General features: G+C 41.7%; 3 protein-coding genes and 2 long non-coding RNA genes across 7 annotated transcripts; 2 read left to right on the forward strand and 3 right to left on the reverse strand.

Moving 5' to 3' along the window:
• Positions 1-71: 71 nt before the first annotated feature.
• On the forward strand, positions 72-1,359 carry LOC135341083 (large ribosomal subunit protein eL30-like). Of its 2 annotated transcripts, XM_064537561.1 has the most exons (4): positions 72-159; positions 313-374; positions 670-815; positions 1,082-1,359. In XM_064537561.1, the coding sequence occupies exons 2-4, from the start codon at positions 351-353 to the stop codon at positions 1,263-1,265; spliced, it is 354 nt and encodes a 117-aa protein (XP_064393631.1). In that variant the 5' UTR covers positions 72-159; positions 313-350; the 3' UTR covers positions 1,266-1,359. The 2 variants fall into 2 exon arrangements, with proteins under 2 accessions (XP_064393631.1, XP_064393632.1); XM_064537562.1 differs by lacking the exon at positions 72-159 and having other exon boundaries at positions 334-453.
• A 151-nt stretch (positions 1,360-1,510) lies between these two features.
• LOC135341074 (SUMO-activating enzyme subunit 2-like) lies at positions 1,511-6,242 on the reverse strand. The gene is made up of 17 exons (XM_064537551.1): positions 6,032-6,242; positions 5,697-5,851; positions 5,578-5,642; positions 5,203-5,303; positions 4,546-4,827; positions 4,334-4,442; positions 4,138-4,210; positions 4,029-4,083; positions 3,823-3,916; positions 3,507-3,619; positions 3,115-3,216; positions 2,849-2,902; positions 2,734-2,791; positions 2,641-2,679; positions 2,467-2,572; positions 2,334-2,392; positions 1,511-1,727 (listed from the first exon to the last, which is right to left on the reverse strand). The coding sequence occupies exons 1-17, from the start codon at positions 6,158-6,160 to the stop codon at positions 1,615-1,617; spliced, it is 1,707 nt and encodes a 568-aa protein (XP_064393621.1). The 5' UTR covers positions 6,161-6,242; the 3' UTR covers positions 1,511-1,614.
• Positions 6,243-7,291: 1,049 nt separating this feature from the next.
• On the reverse strand, positions 7,292-8,273 carry LOC135341089 (uncharacterized). The gene is made up of 2 exons (XR_010396525.1): positions 7,677-8,273; positions 7,292-7,625 (listed from the first exon to the last, which is right to left on the reverse strand). It is a non-coding gene; the product is annotated as an uncharacterized LOC135341089 (long non-coding RNA).
• Positions 8,274-13,188: 4,915 nt separating this feature from the next.
• On the reverse strand, positions 13,189-14,001 carry LOC135341091 (uncharacterized). Its single transcript, XR_010396527.1, has 3 exons — positions 13,825-14,001; positions 13,542-13,658; positions 13,189-13,398 (listed from the first exon to the last, which is right to left on the reverse strand). It is a non-coding gene; the product is annotated as an uncharacterized LOC135341091 (long non-coding RNA).
• A 2,181-nt stretch (positions 14,002-16,182) lies between these two features.
• Positions 16,183-22,995, forward strand: LOC135341072 (uncharacterized). 2 transcript variants are annotated; one of them, XM_064537549.1, is made up of 6 exons: positions 16,183-16,350; positions 16,486-17,017; positions 17,111-17,265; positions 17,331-17,516; positions 21,179-21,326; positions 21,513-22,995. In XM_064537549.1, exons 2-6 carry the CDS (start codon positions 16,489-16,491, stop codon positions 22,781-22,783), a joined length of 2,289 nt encoding a protein of 762 aa, XP_064393619.1. In that variant the 5' UTR covers positions 16,183-16,350; positions 16,486-16,488; the 3' UTR covers positions 22,784-22,995. The 2 variants fall into 2 exon arrangements, with proteins under 2 accessions (XP_064393619.1, XP_064393618.1); XM_064537548.1 differs by lacking the exon at positions 16,183-16,350 and having other exon boundaries at positions 16,357-17,017.
• Positions 22,996-23,649: the final 654 nt, after the last annotated feature.

Genomic DNA, 23,649 nt, shown 5'->3' on the forward strand with positions numbered 1-23,649 from the left:
GCTGATTCATGAGACTAGGACATAGTCTATACAGTACCAAGTACGTCACTGTAGATAATGTAGTGCATGCAGTGACGTGCTTGGAAATGGCGCATGCGCATTAGATTCCACCCTTATCACCACGTGCTTCTCCGTAAGCAACTAAGAATATTTTTTGAGGTAAGTTTGCTCTGTTGTTACGCACAGAATGTCTCTATCCTTCTACTATTTAGGCGACTACAAGCATTATAATTTATTATGATAATGTAATTCTGAATTCACCACATCAATATTCCTCGTACACGTGTCCTCCCCCTCTCCGTCACTGTGTAGTGTGTATAAAGCCGGAGTACAGTTGCTTGAGTACTGAGATGGCACCAGGAGTTTCTAAACAGGTATGATCTTCCTCATGCACACTGCCCATAGGTGGTCGTATAGAGTGATCGACTCTCGCACCTGAGCTGACAATAATGGGTAACCCTAGCTTGTATGTGTATGTGTGTGTGTATGTACGTATAATTATGCATCTATTAAATGTTCATGCTTCTTTTTATAGCACTCTAGCTTTTACTCTAGCTTTATACTTAATACAACAACATTTGTGTGTATAACATTTTTATATGTCGTGTATATGTGCATTCTAGAATTCTACTGGAATACAATTTAAAATTCCTCCTCTCTCCCCTCTAGAAAAAGGCCATGGAGAGCATCAACTCTCGCCTGGCCCTGGTCATGAAGAGTGGTAAATATACTCTTGGATATCGCTCGACAATCAAGAGCCTTCGACTGGGCAAGGCCAAACTGGTCATCCTTGCTTCAAACGCCCCTCCCCTCAGGTGCAGCCAGTTGTGATAATGTGGGGATCAATTTTGAGAATGAAATGTCTCTTTGATATTGGTATATCACTGATTGCGTTGAAAAGGCCAAATAACTATAATATGCGTGGCTCTCTTAATTTAACCATTTTGATTGCTAACCTTTGATACGAGTACACTTGCCACAAATTGTTAACTTCCTATAAATTAATTAACCTTGAATATTAATACCATCTGAGGATATTGTATTTATGCTCAATAATTATGCTCTCTCTCATCCACTGCAGGAAGAGCGAGATCGAGTACTATGCTATGCTGGCCAAGACAGGTGTACATTATTACAGTGGTGACAATGTGTCACTGGGAACAGCTTGTGGCAAGTATTTCCGTGTGAGCACCCTCTCAATCATTGATCCCGGGGACTCCGACATCATACGCACGGTACCGGCTGATTCAGGCAAAAAAGAATGAACTGGTTGAATTCTGTCAGACTGGCTATTGTTGTAATGTCTGATGATTTCGTTGTAAATTTTGTAATGTGCAAATTTTATTGTGAAGCAAGCAAGCAGGATATATGTGAAACGTGCATAAAATTATAGAATTGCCTTCTTCATGTCATGCATAATAACGTTTTGAGTTACAGTAGATGCATACTGAGAGGATATCAGAGGTAGACAATACTATTATCTGGTCTGGCTACTAAGGATGAGGCTATACGCTCATGGCAACAAAGGTAGATTAAAAGATGTTTACGACCCTTGAACCACAGTGATAAATGTAAGGGATTCAGGAGGGAGGGACAAACATGTCATGTGTGAGTTTATATCTCAATGGAGTTCGAGTCTTTTCTTGCTTTCTTTGTAGCCTGCTGTTCACTGTCAGTGGAAGCCTTTCTTTTTCTACTACTTATGGGCATGGGAGCACCTGTATCACCTGTATATAAGGATGAACAAACACTATTAAACAAGATGCTCATGCAGTAGAGCATTCAACCCGTGCGTTGCATTAATGGACACAATAACTTTTTACTGTAATGACCTTAGCATTGATGGTGAATCTATATAAAGCAACAACTCGATTATTTTTTGTCGCCTTCAAAAATCGCATATAACTATAAGCAGCCTATTATTTTTTACCCACTGTCTCAGTATAGCAGTTTATAAAGCAGTTTATAAGTGTCTAGTTTGTTCAAACAGCTCATTATTTTTTGTGTTCACACACATCAATCACTCTACCCCTGCCGCACACGAACGGGGTAAAAAGTGGGTAAAAATAATCTACAGTGTATAATTATATGTACATGTATAGAACGACACAACAATGATTGTACCGTAGTGCTACATGCGAACATAAATTGTCCAATTTTAGTTATCACCGTCCACTTAACTTATTTCCTCGATTAAAGGCATGCATGAGATTGTACAGCGCCTACTAAAACGATTACTTTTGCTACAAAAATATGCGAAATGATAGCCGTTTGAAGTTACAATCACGCATAAATTTATAGCTCTAACAGTAGACTGTAGTGCTAGCACTCACCTTCAACATCATCTTCATTCACTTGCTCAAATTCCTTTTCATCTTCTAGCGGAGTATCACTGAAAAACAAAAAAACAAATCCTTTTTATACAACTGCTGACAATGTATAAGTAAAGACAGGAGAGGCACTTACGTGTGGACAATAGTGATTACTAGTGTCATGTTCTGTAGGAAGTCGTCCACCTTCAGTCGAGTCCCATTACTCACTCCAAACTCACTCACGCACTTGGGCAAATTATCTGCATGAATATCGTGCGGTGGTGACAATATACACAGCTTTGATAATAGCTACAAAACACGTACTTACCATCTGTTTCTCCTTCTTCACTAGATAAGAGGATAGTGCCTGCAGGATAAACAACCGTGACTGTACACTGTTAACGGTGCTGTCTAAATGTACCTTTCCCGTCATCGATCTCCACATCAGGAGCCACCATTCCAAAGTGCTTCTTCATTATCTGTGATGGACAAAGAAAGCTAGTGGCCAGCACAGACAAAGATTATTTTTACCACACCTTGTCTTGCAGACTGGCCACTGTTACAGAGTTACAGTTAAACTTCACTGTTGCCTGCAGTGAAAGTAAATACCGTAAAAACAGTCTTATTGCGGTCACCCTATAACTTAAGCAGGTCACCCTCTATATTACATGTCATGTAGGTAAATATACACGCTATGTCAACCAGCAGGCCTCTTTATTACAGCAACTGGTGAGCGCTCCAAAAGTAAAGTAACAATCAAGGACATACATGCAATTTGTACGTAGTGACTAAGATTTCGTACCTCTGGTTTAGGTGAACAGACGTAGCACTTTGGATTCGGGGGGTTAGGTGTGCAAGCCACCAGCAGTTTCTTGTAGGGGTTAGGGTATTTGGGGAGGTAGGTCTGCAGGGAAGATGAGAGCTAGGTCTACTGACTTTAGTCTAGCCAGGCCAGTCATCGACAGTATCTTTATTGCTGTACGTGCCAGTAAGACACAACTAGTGCGTAACACGTGCAATGCACTCACAATAATATTATACTTCTCTCTGCATTTATTATCGTTGACTGGTGAGGGGCCTCTAATCAACAATTTAAGGATTGGGCTCAAGTATCTAAATGGGAGATTCTACAGTACATCATTTAACAATATAACAGGCCATAATTTTTTGGGTACATAAAACTGATGCACTTACGGTCTTGCATTTGTGGGACTCTCCAGCGAGCACCTTAAGAGCCTCCATTACTATGATCCCAGCAATGACCGCGTTCGTTGTCGCAATCGCTGGAATTATGTTCCCTGCCATAGCTGCATGGTGTGTGTGTGTGTGGGTAGGGGGGGGGGGGGGTACGTACACAGTGGAATGTCCGATAAAAAGATACTCTGAATGATAAGATACTCTGTAATAAACAAGGTGCAGTACTTCCATCCCCAATTCCTATACACAGCTAGTGTACAAAACCACTGAATCAACGGTGTTTTTATTTAATCAAGAAAATTTACCAACTTACATTTCACATCAAATCGGCTCTTCTGTTGTATGCTGTATGCGTACGATCTCAAGTTGGCAGCTGCCACTACAAAGTCCAATCTGCTCTTGTCGTCCTAATAATTGAAGGATTTACATTAAACACTGCATGCATTCATTGGTCTGACAGCAACGTGTGACCATGAGTAAAGAGGGCCAAGTGTTTGAGAGAGCTGATTAAGACTTCACCTTATCCCAAACCAGTTCTCCATTCGCAGTGAACTCTTTCTTTAGCTCCACCACACTACACAATGGCAGTCACTCATTTCAACGCTCCTACATACATATGGATTATTACCAGTCTTGGAATACTTGTGCACACTCGGAAATAGACCACACCCTTTGATCGGCCAGGCCTCCAGTGGAGCCTTCTACAAGAACATAGAGAAACCAAAGATTCATGATGAATGGCATAATTATACTAGACACACACTATGTGATACAACAATCTCGATTATGCTCTATTTAGCATTTGTTGAGGATCTTCAACTCACCACTTGTGTTTTTCCCGGGTAAATTTCCCAGCTCCAGAGGTGTGGGTGGCTTCCTTGTCTGCCAAAGCTTCTCCATACTCAACAAGTACTCAATGTCACTCTTAAACAGCTGAGGAAAATAAGCAAATGGTTTCATCAATCATAATTTTGATCCATACACATTTGATCATTAATTCAAAGCATAAAGTTATACGGCCATTTTTCACTCTTACCTTATGAAACAGTTTCTTTGAATTATAGTCATTATTCTCTGCCCATTGACGTGTGGAAATACGCTGCACATGTGAGTCATCTTCCCCAGACTCCATCCCCTCCTCTTTCTCTGTCTCAGGTGATACATCATTGTCGGTGTCTGGTTCCCCAAAGAGTTGATTGAAGAGGTGCTTGGCCCACACGATACAGTGGATGGGCTCAGAGGGGGTGTTCCTAATAGTGCAGCCAGGATAGGTCTTGGCAGCTGGCTTGGGCTGGCACTCATAACACTCACTCACACCCTGGGTAGAGTCGGCACACTTGCTTATTATGGTCGCCTTATAAGCACAGTTTACCCCACCCTCTACAATACATGCAAGTTAATGGCTTCCCCAAAAATTAGTGTGTGCATGTTTTAACCGTGCATGTTTTAACCGGTGTTACTACAGGGGTGCCCAAGGGTGAATGCTATAAATCCTACCAGGAGTTCATCCTACATGTAAAGGTTTCAACATACACAGTATGCAGGCAATGGTTCTGGGTAAAAATTACTTCTGACTGCCAATTTGCTTTTCAAAAGATGGCTATAAGTTTATAGCAGTAATTGGGTGTAAGTGATTCTCTCCCTAGATTTATAATTATAATAGGTTAAGCCAAATGGTCGACATGCCACTGACTTTCCGTATGACGGTGACCTGGCCGAGGTAGCCGGCAGACCCACTCTCTATCAGTGTCACCCCAGCAGCCAGGCACAGTCTGTTCACATGGTTACGGGCAGCTGAGGGGAAGAGGAAAATTGTATGTCGTGATAGTGTTTGAGGTAGCTTCCAAGCATGCATAATATGATAGGTCTAAGGGTATAATTTGTATCCTCACCTTGTTGACAAACTCATTAATTATTGATGAACTAAAAATGTTCATTACACACTCAGTGTGTGTAAGCCAATAATTTTATCGGTAGAATTCATCATACACACGTATCAACCCCGATCAAATACATCTGGTACTAATAGTCTATGACCCTCTAAGAAGTATAATTATGCTGAACTGACCTTTGTTGTCTAGAGCATTCATTACGAGAGAGAACTGCTTGAAGAAATTCACATTATATTCAGAACTGGGAAAAATCAACAAATAAAAGGGCTGAGTATAAAAATTGATATTCACTTACTTTAAGACTGAGTCGTGGTACGCTGTTATAGTGGCGTTAGGGTTAAATAACTGAGCCGTTTCCTTGGCAACTTCAACCTTAGGACGTCCAACATGTTTCTTCTGAAACAGAAACTGTCTGTTTAGATTGCTCACATCAATGGTGTCCAAGTCAATCTGGGTGATAATTTGGAGTGGCGAATAAAAGCCTCTAAGAATATGTCACGTTATTAAATTGATGAAATCACTGAAAGTAGTGTGGAATAGGAATAGGAGAGGATTAGTGTGGAATAGGACCAGTAAACACAGTACTCTAAGCCATTGCCTGCATTTATACTGGCACATGGCGTGACATACTGCTGAGATGTTCTGAAATCCAGTCAGCACTAGGTTCTTGAGCAGCTCACATCCTATCCCTCCTGTTCCAACCACCATCACGTGTGAACCCTGTACCGTATTGGACTGGGTCTCTTGTAGAAAAGCCATAGCTAGCTATTAAATAGAGCTTGGCTATAAAATAATTTTCCTCATGGAGCTCACCACATTAGGGGGAAATCCCTTGGGTAATTGTGGGTGTGTCCCTTGTGAAATCTTCTAACTGCCTTTTTTGATAGTGAAGATAATTATGCCTCGGTGCGCATGCGCAAGCAAGGTATACGGTAGTGTGTTTGTGTGTCTGTGTGTGTGTCTGTGTGTGTGTCTGTGTAGACTGCTACAGCTGCTCAAGGATGAATCAAGTACAAGTAAGAGTTTCTATAGGCTTCTAGTCATGTTTACTTGGATTTTAATTCGTGGATTTGCAAAATAATGCTTCGTTCTCGAGTTATGCCTAGTTTTGCTTACTTGGAATGCCATTGCAGCCTTTTCAGTAGAGCACGTAGCCAAACTTGCTTACCGAGTGTTGCTACTCTACTTAGTAGTTAGCTCTGCACTAGAACGCTAGCTATTGGTAGCTGCAAGAGTGACAAGAGAGCTTCAAGGCTCTGCTAATGCCATTAATTTTAGACTTTAACTTTTGGCATCGATCGTTTTTAACAACAATCATGGTCGGTCATTGCCCACTCTGTGAGTTTTTGCATGCAGCAAAATTAAATTGTTTTATCATGATTGTGTATAAAAGCTTTATGTTATGTAGCTTTGGCATCTCCACCGAGGCATCAGCACCTGTGGTGCTTTCATTAGTTCATTAGGAACTCTTGTTATTATCTATAAGTGCCTGAAGTTTAATCTTGAATGGATGAAGACCAAATGGAAGACAGGTAACTTGCCCTTTGCATAGATCTATACTGCATGTTGTTCGATATCCTTTGCAAACTGCATTCTAGTTTGCAATATCAAACTGGTTTAAAACGTAAATGAATTAAAAAACCACAGATGTAAGATAATTATGACAGATTTATTATAACATACAATTATAGCATACATGTATATATTTATCAGTTCTCGAAATAAAAAAAATGCAGGAAAAATTATATGGTATGCATCCTCAACAGAAAATTAATATGCTATAATATTATTAGCCTCGATCCCAGGCCGAGTTTTCGCTTTTATAACGGTTAGGCGAACAACTGGGCCTGGTACTAGTTGTCTGCGCATGCGTCAAATTTTCATTGTATATTTGTGGTCGGCAAAAATATTTAATAAATCAATAATCGAAATTTGTACACAGAAAATGCACAGAGTGAGTACACAAAAGATGCACATAGGGAGCTGCTTCACAAAGGCCTGGGGAGTTGCCAGTTGTGCTGCAGCACAATTACAGTGACCCAGGGCAACTTCAGGATGATTGAATGCCTTCAAATTACGTTTCAAAAAGATTTAGCAGGCTGCTGGACTTCTCTGATTCTAGGCCCCAACTCGTAACTCATTGCTTGAGAAAACGTAGATTCTCTTGATGTCTCTGAGCTACCCAGCAACGCTCGAATGAGCAGGTCATACTCCAGTCCTGTGTCTGTGAGTATAGGACAATATTAAAAGAAACCAAAGACGGTTAAACCCTTACCTCAAACTGTCCAGTCTCGTCCGTTAGTATAGCCAAGAGGAGCACTGTTGGGATAGCTGGATATTAGCCATTGCTCCTGTACAGAGAAGTAGACATTTTAAATACGTGTAGATCTATACATATTAAATTTCTCGGTTATAGTGTCATTGTCGACGAGCTGATGATGGCAGCACCAAGTTCTCTAGCTCACACTCTTCACTTGATCCACCATATTAATGATGAAACTATAGTCTACCTACATTCTTGCCAAACATGAACAAGACTTGATAGCATAGCCGGCCACAGGGCCCACACAAAAATATCTGACCTTAACAAGCTTGACAAAGCTTTATACCTCTTCCCTTGTTGTTCAGTCTTCAGAATAAGCTTCAGAGAAGAGAGAAGCTTCAGCTAAGAGCCATTCCAATCGATTCCAATAATGATAAAACGGGAACTGACTTCTAGTACACGATAGTACACGAATATAAATGTCACGAAAGTGAACGAGAATATCCATTCGTCAGAATCTGACGAACGACTGACACATGCGCAGACAACTAGTACCAGGCCCAGTTGTTCGCCTAACCGTTATAAAAGCGAAAACTCGGCCTGGGATCGAGGCTATAATATTATGCGACTTATAATATAGTAATGCGCATGTGCAAAGCTGTGATTACTCTAGCATTGAGATGACCCATGCAGCCGATCTGAGAAGCTGTTACTAGTAATTAGCATAATAATATTATGTTTTAAGTTGTAGTTACTTAGCTACGGCCGGCTCATGCAACTATAGCCTACAGCATAATTATATAGTGTGTGTATATATAGTCTGAGTCTTCATGAGTTATTATGTAGCAAAGTAGCTACTATGCATGCAGCTACTTTGTGGCTGGTATAATTGTATACATGTATGGATTCATGCCTCAATATCACTGCATGCATGGCAGGCCAGAATGTATCTACATTTACATTTAGTAAGCTACACCAGTATAGTACAGTACGCGGCTAAAGAGTAAAGTGAGCCAGTGCATGTTAACACTTTTCCTTTAAATGATCAATATAATTCTAAACCTCAGCGGGGAGCAGCATGCAGATGAGCTGCAATTGGCTGCACCGGTGATGACGACTGTTCCTTGCTGAAGTTGCCATGCAAGAAAGACTTCTGGTGCATGCATATATATAGTATTATTATATTTTCATGTACGATCAAAGAGGTGAGTACAGTTAATTAGCGTCCTTCTGAATCTCTGCATGATGGTGGTCTTCCAAAAAGTTTCGAATACATTGTTGAGAGTCCCAATAATCATACTGTAAATGACTGGCATGATGTCAGTGAAAATACTCATGTACCTTGATACAAATGCATTCGCTACGCAAATTTCCAAGGAATACCATGCATATCTTAGTTTATGCTAGCTATAGGTGGGAAATAGCCACAGCTAAAAAAACGACCCTACCTCGAATATAACGACTAATATTTTGCGGTTCTGTCTCGAGGATAATGGACCTAGATTCTGTCTCAAGGATATAATGGATCATTATGCTCTCTATTTAAGTGTAATCCAATTTTATCTGCCAAACCACACCCAAAAGGTCATATCCGGCCGTAATAAATGACATTAAGAATCTAGTTTGGGGCAGCCAGTATACGGAATATCGAGTGGCCGCATTTCAAGGTGAGTTTTGTAGTAGCTAGCAATCCGTGCCAAACCAAATGGCCGGTATATCGACATAAATACGCACAATATTTAATTTTACAAATGCTAAGAAACAAGCAATGGCCAGCAATTTGAATGCTTTGATCTTGGATCAACATCATTCCAACTTGAGTAGCAATATCATTAAGCTATTATAGGGGACAATACTGACAATCCGAAAAGCTTCTATGTCTCCCATACCATGCTCTATAATTATATATACCCATGCCGTCAGCGATACAGCTGAAGGCACAGCTCAAGCTGCATGCCTTTGTTCTCCACGGCCCTTTCAGCAGCAACCAGACCGTACTCACTGGTTTCAACACTGCATCTGCTTAAAATATTTATTGTGACCCTACTCCTGAACTCTAGCTCTCTTTGGCGTGTGGTGTTTTCTACCAACTGAATCTCAACCACCTCCGTGAATATATAAGTATAGTCCTTTGACCAGATTCATACCATATAGACGCATGTATTATTGAATTACGTAATGACTTTGCATATTCCCACTCCATCAGACACAGAGTTAGGTGAAGCTTAGATGTTCTTTGTCCTAATACCGCCAAAAGAGTTTAACAGAAACAGAGAAGACCAGTGATGACACAAAAGTAAGGAACATATAATTATGTACTTAATTAGTGTTGGTTCGTAACTATGCTGAAAGTGAGAAAGGGATCACTCTAAGAATAATATCTGTGGAGTTTTGGTAAATAGACGGTTGCGGTTGTCACATCGATCAATTGAAGTTGAGATTTAGCAGCTATTCATAATGAGAACTTTAGTAGCTCAGAGGTGGCTGTGGAGATGACATTGTATGCCCTCTGGGCCTGTATTCCAGAATGTGCTGTCAGAGCTGACGCTGTTCGAGGTCAAGGTCAGACATATCCGAGTCGGCATAATAGAGGACAACCTCCAATTTGTTATGAACCCGTATATATGTAACTATTATAGTTGAAGTGTGGTGTTTTGGCTATAGCTATGGGTTTGTGTTGTGTGTGCATGCGCACACGTCAGTGAGTGCACAGTAATGTAACTCCTATAATACCTTTAAGCGGGGGAGGCATGTGGTATTTTGTAAAATATGTTCTATAGACTAGTTTCTAAATTCCAACAGCTTTACTGCCTATGTAATACGTAATATGTAATTTCCTGTGTGTGCTGGTGCATATAGTACTGGTATAATGTTGGTTTTTTGTGTGCAACAGGTGTCATGTTGTGAGGTTTGATTTTGAATCAAGTATAATTATAGTCAAGCTAATCAACGTTACACCGCCGTTCTTTCAAGTTTCAGTTCTTTAACAAGAAGCAATGGCCAGTACTTCAAACACTTTGGTCTTAGGTCAAGATGGTACAGTGGAAATCATGGATTTATGTAGCAACATCATTCAAGAATATGGAAACCACAGAAAGGCAAAAGTGAACAACACTGATTTTCCAAAAAGCTTCTATGTCGTCTATGACAGGCAGCATTACGGTACAGCAGAAGATGTTACTAAAGCTGCCCTTGTCCCCTTAGACCCTCTCAGTGGCAGCAGTGAGACAGTTTGTACAGGCTTCGACATTGCGTCTGCTCAAGGGTTTGATGTTCGTGTTCCATCCATCGTTCTCTTTGAACACCCTAACTACACTGGCAATGCTCGACAGTATCGTAGCGATCAGAACAATATAGCTGAAAGCTTCCCGGCTGGCCAGGTGGCAGGTGCGTCCTCTGCCATTGTGACAGGAGGTAAATGGAAGCTGCATGCAGGAAAGAACTTGAAGCCTCCATGTCTCCAGTTTTTGCAATCAGGCTGTTACCCCACTCTGAATGGAGATGATAGGGTGGCGTCTCTTGAGCGAGTTAGCTTGGTTTAATATTACGACTGGACTCGACCGTAGCTATAAGTGTTTCGTTTATGTATTTTGTAGAAATATGAATATAATGCTATGCACATACAGTTATATTGGCACGGTATACTATTTGTGGCCAAAGGTGTAGACCTGCGACCAATTGAAGAGCCAGTAATGTGATACGTGTCACACATTCCAATGTTATACAAACTATTAATTTATTGCCTAGAAACCAGACACATTCCGTTTCCTTTGAACTTGGACTACACTTATATCAACTGTAAAAATGTCATAAACAACGTAGACACTTTCTGGAGTTAAAGAGTTGCCCATGCACTTTTATATTTCCCCTACTCGGAGATGACATCGTGTGTGGGATCGTACAGTTTATTTGGCACGGTATCATAGTATAGGCTAATCGCTAATCACATGCATTATAGAATGCCATGGTGTCATATTAATAATTATATTAGAAAATTGCTCTCTGCATGCTATAATTTATATAATTATAGCTGTCACCCAAAAAACGAATGGAATAAGAGTGTATTGATGTATATGCATGTTTATAATTATTGTTTGGGTAGATCTCACTTCACATATACTGTTCTCAAGTGTAGATCCAAAGCCGCTACGCTACTATAAGACATATCTCACCTCGACATAAAGCCACCTAGATCTGTACTGCAAAACTGGAATATGAACTACAAAGATAGACTTATCATGCTCAAATTGCTGTACGAACGTCATAATGACGTTAAAAGTAATTTGGAAGCCCCTATAACTAGTTGGGCGTGCCCGGCCTTCCGTTAGGACAGATCACAGCTGTCAGCATTTCAAATGTGGGTGTCGTGTCCAATTGCGCAACCGCAAGCGCTAAGCAAGGTAAAATTGGTTGACACCCACTTTAGAATAATTATTCATAGTTTTTATCACGCGTTACATAATGCAGCAAATCCTTTAGTCTCGCGAGCAGACTTGTCCTAGGAGGGAGTTCCCTCCCTCCCACGTCTGCTCGCGAGACTACAAATCCTTGAGGTCCCAACTAAAGTTAGCCTCGAGACCAGGCGGATTAAAATACGGCCTGGTCTCTTAGTCTCGAGGCCAGACTCCTCCTGGGAGAGAGAGTCTGGCAAACATGGTTTTCAGACAGTCAAAAGTGGGCGTGGCGGAAATGGGCGTGGTGACGATGCTAAAACTGGCTGGCTATTAGGCCACTCCAAGTGATACTCTGGTTTCTGGTCCACCGCCCGCATCAGATTTTATTCTTGGATTTCTATCTCATTATTGGATTTCTATCTCATTATTTCTACTACGCATGCGCAGAATGGTCCATGTGGTACAAAATAGTGTGATAATGATATTCATTTGCAAAATAATGAGGTGAAATTGATAATGACATAATGAGAAAAGCCGCCCGCCCGCATGCAATTAGAAAAACTTCAGGACCAGAAACCAGAGTGTCACTTGGAGTGGCCTTGTCTCTACTCCTATACAGATTTAGTGAGATTTAAAAGATTCTCTGTACTTGAAATAACATTTTTTTAGTTGATGTATACAGGAATTTAAGTTTGCCATTGCCTACTGGCATAGTTTTAAAAATGACAAAGGTCAAGTACTATCAACCGCCTCTGTGAAGTGGAATCATGTGACAGTTTAATTCTTGCGAATCTGATTGGAGATGTCAAATTTTGACACTGAACCGACTCTAAATGCCAGACCCTCTCCCTGGCACATGTCAGATCACGTGCAAGGGAGTGGGGCCAGACTACTGGTCTCTATTGCGGGTTGTTATAAAACAGGGAATGAGAAAATAATGAGGAAATGAGAAATAAGAAATGAGGAAATGAGGAAATAAGAAATAGGAAATGAGGAAATGAAGAAATAAGAAATAGAATAATAATAATATATTTATGGTTACGATCATCACCATGGCATTAATTTTCATCACAATAATTATGACATTATTATAATAATTATTATTATATAGATGCACAAAAGTGATATCAGCCAAGAAGCTAGTAGGTGACTAAGTATTTAGTTATCAAATATATAATTATATAGTGGCACCTCCACACAGTACAGGTTGTCGGACACATTGTAAGAATTAAATTTTACCATCGCTTCAGATGGCACAGTGAGCTTTCTTCATTAAAGGTAGCATCAGCTTTCACTAGGCATTGCTTGTGAGAATGGTAATGGGAATTGCTTTCTTCACCCTGTAGCAAGATTGGATATGATACCAGTACAGTGTACTAAATGTCATTAGACTACTTCCTGCAGCTTTACGACAGGACTGGCAGATCATTAGAATTTGCTTGGTTTGACAAACAGTTTTGGAGGTTTCTTTGCTGTTACTTACATGTAGATGTTGACATTGAGTCCAGTCCATTGACTATCACTTGCCCACCGGATTGTGAAATCAGTGAATGTATTGCCAGTATAGCCACGCATAGGTAAATTGTTTGAGACTGTGGGACTGTAGGACAGTACATGTAAGTACCGTTACGAAGGTAGATCTGATGTCTGAACCATGCCAGTCGTACATGGCACACAAGTAGATAGAGGTAGAGAGTGTCACACCGTGTACCAGAGGAACATAAGTTCTGTATGGTCCAGGAGACTTGTCACCAGGAGGTACGTACCTGTAGCACAGTAGATGTTAGCTTCGTCTTCAGACTTGCTCTGCCCATAGATATGCTCTGCCTAACAGCTCATTTCTCGTTCTCATTTCTTCATTTCCTCATTTCCTATTTCTTATTTCCTCATTTCCTCATTTCCTCATTTCTCATTTCCTCATTTCTCATTCCCTGTTTTATAACAACCCGCTATAAGGGGCGTATCAAAGTAAAACCATGTGTGCATGAAGCGAGCAGTGAAGCAAAAGAGGCCAGAGAGTTTACCGCACACGGCCATATTTAATCATTTCCGCCTCGAGTGCCCAGGGCACGCCCCTTTTATAGTCAGCATGCTCGTTTAATCCACAAATTAGTTAGTGCTGTCACATGATCTCCAGCCAATCAGCTTATCTGAAAGTAGTCAGGTGACCATGGATTAAATAACTTAATCCACACTTTAAGTTGGTTTGTTAACCCTTTCCTTGCCATTCGTGAAATCTGGAACAGGAGCGTCTTTAGGTCGATCAATTAGTGTGGATCCGGCCTCACCACGCCTCCAAGTCATTCTATTAGTCTAGATCCGGCTAGCAATTCTAGCTGGGACTCCCAGTTCTAGCTCCTTTTGTTTAGCGTGTCAGAGACTGGGAGAAGATGATTGGCACTCCCTGGCTCCTTTGGATGTACAGCTGTCCAGATCCCTAGAACATACCCTCCATTCTGACGAGTTATCAGTGCATAGGGTGCTTACTAGATTCTTGCCAGCCAGTACAGTTCAAGCTACACACAGCACCGCTCAACTATTCTCTACCCCATTATCTAGCTAAATCTGGTCCAACTAGACAGCAGACACAGCTAGTTAATTCAGTAAAGCCAGGGGTAGCCCTACTTCTACGGTTGTTCAGTACCCACGGTAACAATTCCTCTGGGCTGGGCTAACTAGTTGAGCCACGCCTCCCAATTCTCAAGGCTAGGTACATGTCTCTGTCTAGCTGCTTCTTCAGCTTCTTGCTCAGTTTTGTGGCTTAGAGAAAGGCCAGCTACTCAGGGGGAAGAGTCCAGATGAAAGTCTGGCAGCCAGGTGACGTCCAAACGGTCAGTTATTCTTTCCACCAACTTTTTAATCTAGTCTAGTCCTGCTTGCACTGCTACTACTACTGCTGCCTACTGCTGCTACTCTTCCTAGCTAGTCAAAGGTTTCTTTTTTTTTTTTTTTTTTTTTATAACTACATATGCACAAAGAGACATCAAAGCTTACATCAAAGGACACAGATTTTTAGCCTACTTGACTGATAAGGCGGTTACCTAGACTACAGTTTGTTTGTCAGGGAGGAGCTCACATACAACTTCATCTAATTCATCATAACGATTCCTTACCCATTGTTGTAATTTCTACAACAGATTGCCAAGGAAAGAGATAATACACACTTTTTATCAAACAATCATAATACAAGCAGATTGAATCTGAATGTCATCATAATTATAATAATAATACAAGTAGATTGAATATGTACACAAGCAAAGCTGAAAAGTATTAGAAAGTTGAATGTTATTGTTTCGACTTGTTTCATATGTAGTAAGTGTACCGAATTGCTGACTTGACCATAGCATCGCTTTTTCGTCTGAAGAAATAGGCTCAGCTTGCTTCGAAGATGTACATACCTAGTACCTGTACCTAGTACCTAAGCCAGATCCATATAATCGTTTCATCAAAGGTGCTTCGAATATCATAGCTTAGCAAACCAGATACTCATTGCCATATAGTTTGCGCACAAAGTTTCCCATCCAGTAAGCCAGATCAGCTGGAGGTATATCCAGTAGTGGGATCAGGACTGTTGGTCAGCAGCAGAAGTAAGGTGAGAACATGCCCAGTCAGTCCATATAGCTTTAGATCGTATCTCCTTCTCCTTTGCATCAGTTACTGGATCTACAAACCTTGCTATTACGTCTAGCTAGCTAGCTAGCCACCAGCAACTGTAGCTACAGGGATTTGAGGAGTTCTTGCAACTGTAATGTCGAGAGCAGAAGTACCTGTCACGTGAACAGTTACGTAATTACGGCTCATTTCGCGCTCGGGCGGCTGTCGCCGCCAGTCTAGCTTTTTGCTCTGGCTCTGCATATACATGTAATTATCTGCAAGCCTTTGCACCACAGCTAAAGCTATCCTTGAGCCTAATCGTGAGCTACTACTATTAGTCTGTCACACAAACTGTGTATCCAGCTGGAGCTAGCCTAAAAGAGATTTTACTGAGACTAGTGATACACTTTCAACAGCTTACGGGCAAGCTGGGGCAAGTAGTAGCTCACAAAATGATTAGAATCTCAAGGATAGCTTCAGCTGACAACCTGCTGTGGTGTAAAGCCTTTACCAAAGGCTCTTAGCTTTCTGATGTAAGTCGATGTTTTCCCAGTTTAATTAATTAAATGTGTGTGAAAACACACAACTGCACTGTCAATCCCATGCAACCTGTATACTAATGCACTTCCGCTTATTGAGGAAATTGGGGGTGTGTTTTCAATTAAAATTCTGTGAAAGAAATCAAGTTCTGTTTTCATGTGAGTTTAATAGTTAAGTTGGGACCTAGCCATAGATGCTCTAACTGGAGAAGTCTGTGTGATACATCTGATCTACTAAGTGTCTAGTATAATTATTGCATATTACTCACTGTCCTCACTCTTGCACATATGCAGACAATGTTGAAAGTTGTTCGCTCCTTTCTTGGTCGACCACCAGTTGAACCACCATTTGAACCACCACCTCGTAGTAGTCCATTTTCTACTGCAGCTGGCGGACGCCATTACCTGTGGAGGGGGTATGGTCCAGGACGAGGGTCTAACGTCATTGCTGTGTGGGATCCAAGCACTGAGCTGTGGAACCTCCTGCCCACCTCTGGACCTCTACCCCCTGGAGAGTGGGGTGGTTGCTCTGTTTGTGTAGGTCATTGCCTGTACACCTTTGGTGGTTATGATGAGTCTTCCTACTACAATGACATGAGCAAGCTTGATCTGGACACTCTCCAGTGGACCAAAGTTCAAACTTCTGGTAGTCAACCTATGAAAAAGCATGGTTGTGGACTTGTCCATGTGAATGAAAGAACTTTGTGCTGCTTTGGAGGACTCGGTATTAAGGGTCCCACACAACCAGGATCAACATTCACCAAGAGTGAAGCGGTTAGTGGAAGTGGACGAACAAATGAGTTCCATTTCTTTGACACACAAAATGGTAAGTTTGGTCAACGTGCGCATTCGCTGTATGCATAGGAAACCATGTACCAATCAATAGGATGTGTAACATATCCCTCATCCCCACTTCCAGGTGTCTGGTCGTCCCCTGAGCTCAGAGGAGAGAGACCTCCTCCCTGTGATGACTTCACCTTCACCATGATGGACCAGCACAGGGCAGTCTTCTTTGGAGGGTTCCAATCTGACCGTAGGGTCAATGATGTCTACCTGTTTGACTTCAGGACCATGGTGAGTTGGAATGGGTGCTGCCACATTGAAATGCACAATACTGTGTGCATGTTCACTGTGTGTAGGAGGTCACTAAGGTGAAGCCAGTACTGGAAGAGCCATGGCCAGTGGAGAGGTTAGGCCATGCTGCCTGTTGTCTCAACTATGGCCAGGACCACCCTCAACTAATGGTGTACGGAGGAGTGGGTAATGGCATCAAGCCACTGGGGGACATGTGGATACTTGATGTTGACACTGGCAAGTGGACAGAGGTGAGTCTTGTCTTATTATGCCTCGGTGTGCATGCGCAAGCGAGGTATACGGTTTTGTGCGTGTCTGTTTGTCTGCTTAAGGATCAATTAACTGCAGTTTCTAGTATTCGTGGATTTTTAAAATAATGCTTCGTTCTCGAGTTATCAGTGTTATGCCTAGTTTTGTTCACTGGAATGCTTTGAAGCCTTTCAGAAGCGTGCGCGTATAGCCAAACTTGTCCAGGGAGTGTTGCTACTCCACTTAGTACATTTCGATGTTAAAGCTTCTTTGTCGTATAAAAGCGAGCAAAAGCCATGAACTTGCATGTTGGCTAGCTGTACACGCGATCTTTATTCTTTATTAGTGATCCTTTACCGGTCTCTGTTAAAAGTAGAATTGTAGCTTCTTTTTTATTATTGTATAACTGAACACTCCTCTAGATCTATTTATTCATGTCAGCAGCCGAGGGTTAGCACTTCAGTGCTCTAGTGTTATGTAGCTTTGGCACATCCACCGAGGCATCAGCACCTGCGGTGCTTTCATTATAAACTGTTCGTTTTATCGTACAGTGCGAAATTTTTGAGGTGCTTATTTTTCGTGTTTTGAAGGGTTAATTAGCAATCCTCTAAGCCAGGAAAAAATTAGCTAAGGGAAGACGCATTGACCAAATAGCGCAAAATTTATTGTTTGTAAAGGCACTTCCATAAAAGTTAAGTGCTTCGAAATTTTCGCACTATGCGGTAATTAAAATCAGGAGCACATTACAGAAGGAGCGTCTTACCTCGGGAATCGCATCTCGTGCAAGTTTGCAAAGCATGGCCTTATATGCAAAACTGCTAAGTGGGTGATAATCATCTGCGGGCGAGTGCTAATTGAGCTGACGGTGCACTTTTACCAAGCATGTAAGTCAATAAAAATGAAAAGCTACAGCTAGCTAGTTAGCTATAGGCCTGGTAGTAAGCTCTCTCTTCTAAGAACCCCATGCAGTAAGACACCCTACTGCAAAAACAAAACGCCTAGTGTAATAGTCTAGGTCTAGCAAACTTTCTCTTCAAAGTAATTGGATATGCTCCTCTTCTGTACCTCACCAATGATGTATACCAACATCCATCAAAGACCAACAAAATCAGTTCATAATGATATTCAGAGGCTGACCGCGGTCTGTAATTTATGTACACAGTACTTGCACACTTTTCTTATAAGTTTATGTTTAAGTTTATGTTTAGGAAAACACACGAGATGCGATTTCCGAACCCATGCAGAGTTAGACGCTCCTTCTGCAATGTGCTCCTGTTAAAATCTAGGAGGCATTATATAACACACATAAAAAAATTTAATATGTACCAGCAGGAGTGTATGAAGAGGAGTGTCCAACTGTAGCAGTTGTAGTGTAAACCATGTTGTACTATGGTTGCACCAAAGATCAAAGGCTTCAGTTGTAGTTTATACTACTTATACAAACTGTCTGACCACAAGCCACGGTATATGGCTGTTATACCCTAGTGTATAACAGCCATATACCGTGGCTTGTGGTCAGACTCTAGCAAAAAATAATCAATTGAATATAGAGAGAATTCTTCTTATAAATCAACTATAGTCAACTCAGTTAACATGAGAAGAGCCAAAATTGACATCAATTACACAGTTAGATGTAGTTTCAAAAAGCGAGGAAAATGTAGGAGAGCTTTGTGAGACTTTTACATTTGTTACTTTCTCGACATTCGTTACAGTCTGATCATAGACTACATTGCTGGGATCTGTGAGAATGGTTGAGACAGCCAAATGTTGCTCGTCTGAAGTGTGTTTATATGTCCTCAAACACTTCAGAGACTGGTGTCCAGTACGCTGTTGAATTATCTTTTCTGGTACATTAGCGCTGTACAAACATGTAGCACCTGTTGCACGCAAGCTGTGATTGGTTTTGTCGTCAATCCCGACTTGTTTGAACATTTCCTTGACCATTTTACTGAGTTTATTCTCTCCAATCTGTGCATTGCTAAACCATGGAGCTGCTGGATTATCAGGAACCTTGTCAAGCGGTCGTAGGTAAAACAAATCTTTCTCAATTGCCTTCGTTGGCAACTTCCCTAAATATAGATCAAGTAGCTTCACATGACATCTATCACCCGGTGTAGCAAAAACAGGAACAACCTTGTTCTCAACACGGATATCTCGAAAGCCACCATTTCTATTTTTAGAACCATTCTCTGTATATATATATAGCGATCTGGATTAGTCAACCGAGTAAATTGGGACGGCTTCAAAAACCTATGCTCGTTGCCACCACGAAGGCAAAACACTTTGCCATTATAATAGAAGACAGCTCGAAACAAGGAATTTGGGGTATGAACACCTATATAATACCTTTTTCCCATAGCAGATTTTATTCGTCTTTCGAAATAATGGCAGCATGTTTTACTGCTGCTCCTACACCATCGATTTTCAGAGTGCGAAAGTAACTGTCCGTTGTATGATGGAGTTCTTTGAATTCAGGTTCTTTATTATCAATCAAATTGGGAGCTCTTGCATCAATAGATCGTATGTACCTATTAATACCACACAATAGCTGGTACAACGTTTTAGCTGGGTACTTGGTACCATTCTTTTGACGTGTTTCAACCAAAAATCTTGATAGCCAATAGGACAGAAGAGCATTTTTGTCCATTGGACTGTCAAGTAAGTCTGTGGGGCATTGTTCATCAGAGAAAACTTTGTTCCTTTCATCTCTCCACTCATTAAAATTGTTCACGGCCCAGTTAGTAGACTTACTAGTGTTCTTGGGGACGTAGCCTTTCGCCATTTCATCATAGTTAGTATCAGAGGCTAGTGAAAAAGCACCCTTGAAACGGCTGACAGAAGGAGTTTTGTTCTCTTTATCTTCATCTTCGCACTTAGTCTTAGATCAACTCTGACGTTTCCTTTTTCGAGAAAGCTGCTTTAGTTCAACTTCATCCATATCCTCTAGATAACGATAATCTGGATCAAGATATTCGTCCATTCCTAAACTGAATCTTCGAGAAACTGGTTTCACTCTGATATTCTTAGAAGAGATGGAGATATAAGTTCACTGTCTTGAAGGATCTTAGACAAACATGTACTAGTATCTTCAAAATCGCTTGCTTGAACACCCATTCACTTTCGCTGATTTTTTAAAAATCTTTGCATAGCTATAGCAACAGTGACGTCAAACAGTAGTTATAAGCATATTCATTGAAGAAGCATGACAGGAAGTAGCTAAACATAGTAGTACAGTTCTAAACATAGTACAAGCCAGTTAAACTATGGCCTCTCGTGGTATATTTGATTTCAAATATACCACTCGAGGCCATTGTTTAACTATAACTTACGGTATGAGTATGTCATACCACGTCACTATCAGACCGCATCTCAAGTGGGTGCGTAGGTGTAGTGGTTAATTAGTTAAAAATGATATCAGCACAAGGTCTGCTGTGGTTTGTACCTCCAGCCTACATTTAATTTTATTCATGGCTAACAGTTTACACAACTACAAGTATTAGTGACGGATTCAGTCCGAGATATAGAATGGAATGTGCGTGGGAGTCGCATGCATACTCCTCTTCATACACTCCTGGTATCAGTAGCTGGATAATTATAGTTATACAAAATTATCTATGTTGATATTTCTAATAATCCAACAAAACATTATTTTTTGTGCCTCCAGGTGACACCTCCTAAGTCAATGACACCGCGTTACTACCACTCCATCACTGCCACCAGTCTGGGACCAGGACTCACTGATGACGTCCTCGTGTTTGGAGGCCATTTGTATACCTATGAAAATGTTGCTGACACCACCATACTGAGATTTGGTAAGTAGCTAATAGTACCTACCGTTATGGTGGATGTAGCATTCCTCCTATTCAAATGACTATTTATCATGCAACCATGGCAACTATTGTCTGATAGACAAGTGCACACAATACATGTGTCAATGACTCTAAATGCATAATTATAATTATTCTGTATATAATACTGTTACATTTTCTCCCCTACAGAGGCGACCGGACCTACAGCGTCTGTTGCTGGACTCTCGGCTGGGAAGTGGGCTCTCGTAGATGTGGCCCACAACAACACTAGAGGCTCCGCCCAGCGACTGAGTAAAAAGAGGATCAGACAAGCAACTGCTCGTGCCTCATCAGTCAGTGAGACCAGCGACCACTCCTCTCAAGACCGGGTGAAGGCTCTGGAACAACAGTTACGAGCAGCACAGCAGAGAGAGCACGACACTCAACGTCGCCACCAACTACAGTTGCAAGAGAAGGATCGTGAATTAACTGAGGCCAACCATCGTCATGGAGATGCGGAGGAAAGAGCACAGCTGGCAGAGCAAAGAGAGCAAGCTACACAATTACTTTTGCAAGAAAAATATCGTGAATTGGCTGAGGCCAACCGTTACCATGGAGATGCTGAGACGAGAAACCAAGCACTGATTGCTGAAATGGACCGAATTCAAGAAGGTCTCCGAAGATCTGACAGGAGAGCCCAGCTGGCAGAGGAGCGAGCAGATGGTCTGGAAACTCAGTGGGTGGTCCATCGCGAGGAGATCACAATGACAGAGAGACAGCTCGGTTGTGGAGGATGGGGGGTCGTCAAAGTGGCCAAGTTCCGAGGAATCAAGGTGGCAGCCAAGACACTGTACGAGCAGCTCAATTCCGACTATTACCGACACGTGTTTATTCGTGAGATGAACATGGCGGCTCGTCTGCGACACCCACATCTGGTCCAGTTCATCGGAGCCACGCTGGAGGGGAAGATGATCATCCTGACAGAGCTCATGGCCACCAGTCTGAGGAGAGTGCTGGAGGGAGGTCGTATCTCACGTGAACACATCCTCTCCATCTCTGTGCAGGTCTGTCAAGCCCTCAACTATCTCCACCTCATGCAGCCAGACCCAGTGATCCATCGTGACATCAGCAGTGCAAACATCCTCCTGAACCCTCTACCCAATGGTCACTGGAGGGCAAAGGTCACAGACTACGGCTCGGTGAACACCCTGCGAGCATTGGCGACAGAGAATCCTGGTAATCCAGTGTACGCTGCCCCTGAGGCAATAACCCCATCCCTCCAATCAACCAAGATGGACATGTTCAGTCTGGGAGTGCTCCTGATTGAGATGTGTTCTGGCCAGTTTCCGAGTGATGACGGACGTGAGCGCTTACTCCTTACCATCCAAGACCGTCAGTTCTTTGACATCATCAGTCGATGTATCGATAGAGAGAGAGACAATCGACCAACCGCTCAACAACTGTTGAATGAACTACATTAGAACTGTGTTAAAAATAAATAAATGAAAGCACCGCAGGTGCTGATGCCTTGATCGGTGGAGATGCCAAAGCTACATCACATAAAGCCACTAATAGCTTAATTTTATACACATGATGAACATTTTTTAATTTGCATGCTGCATGCAAACTCAAATAGTGGGTAATGATTGACCATGATTTTTGTTAAAAACGATCGATGCCAAAGTTTAATGGTTACCACAGCGGCAGAGCCTAGTCTCGAATACCAGCCGGTTCTCATTGTAAGCGTGGGCGGGAGAGAACCGTCTGGTGACTCTGATCTGGTGACTCAGGGCTAGCCTCGATTCTAGTCTCGAGGCCAGACTCCTCCCGGGGGAGAGAGTCTGGCAAACCATAGATAGAAGAGGGAGAGGGATAGGAAACAGCAAGATTTCTAGATTTATCCGCGCTACGCGTGGGTGGTGCTTAGTGGATTTGGCTGAGTCAGCATGGTGCTCTAAAATTAGAAACACTGAGAGAACATGGCCACCACAAGTACCAGTACCAGTGTGGATAAGAGTGTTGCTACAGGTTTTGTAAAGAATGCCATTCACTGTGTTGGAGAAGACAAGTTGTTGAAGTGTTTAGAATAGAAATAAAAGAGATGGAGCAAGAAATTCTAGTTGCTGGAGATATGGAACAGACAGTCTTCGAAGAATTTTGTACCCAACTAACTTCCCTATTGAAGTGCTTGATTGTCTCTACTGACAAAATTAAACTATATTCTACAAGAAGAACAAAATGCTGGACATATTTTCATGCAGCACAGAATGACTCTATTCCTCAACTGTGGAGGACTGTTTATACAGCGCTGAGACTCAATAGACGAGGAAAGCACTACTTATTCACG

This window comes from Halichondria panicea, chromosome 9, assembly GCF_963675165.1.
Source record: "Halichondria panicea chromosome 9, odHalPani1.1, whole genome shotgun sequence".
Taxonomy (NCBI): domain Eukaryota; kingdom Metazoa; phylum Porifera; class Demospongiae; order Suberitida; family Halichondriidae; genus Halichondria; species Halichondria panicea.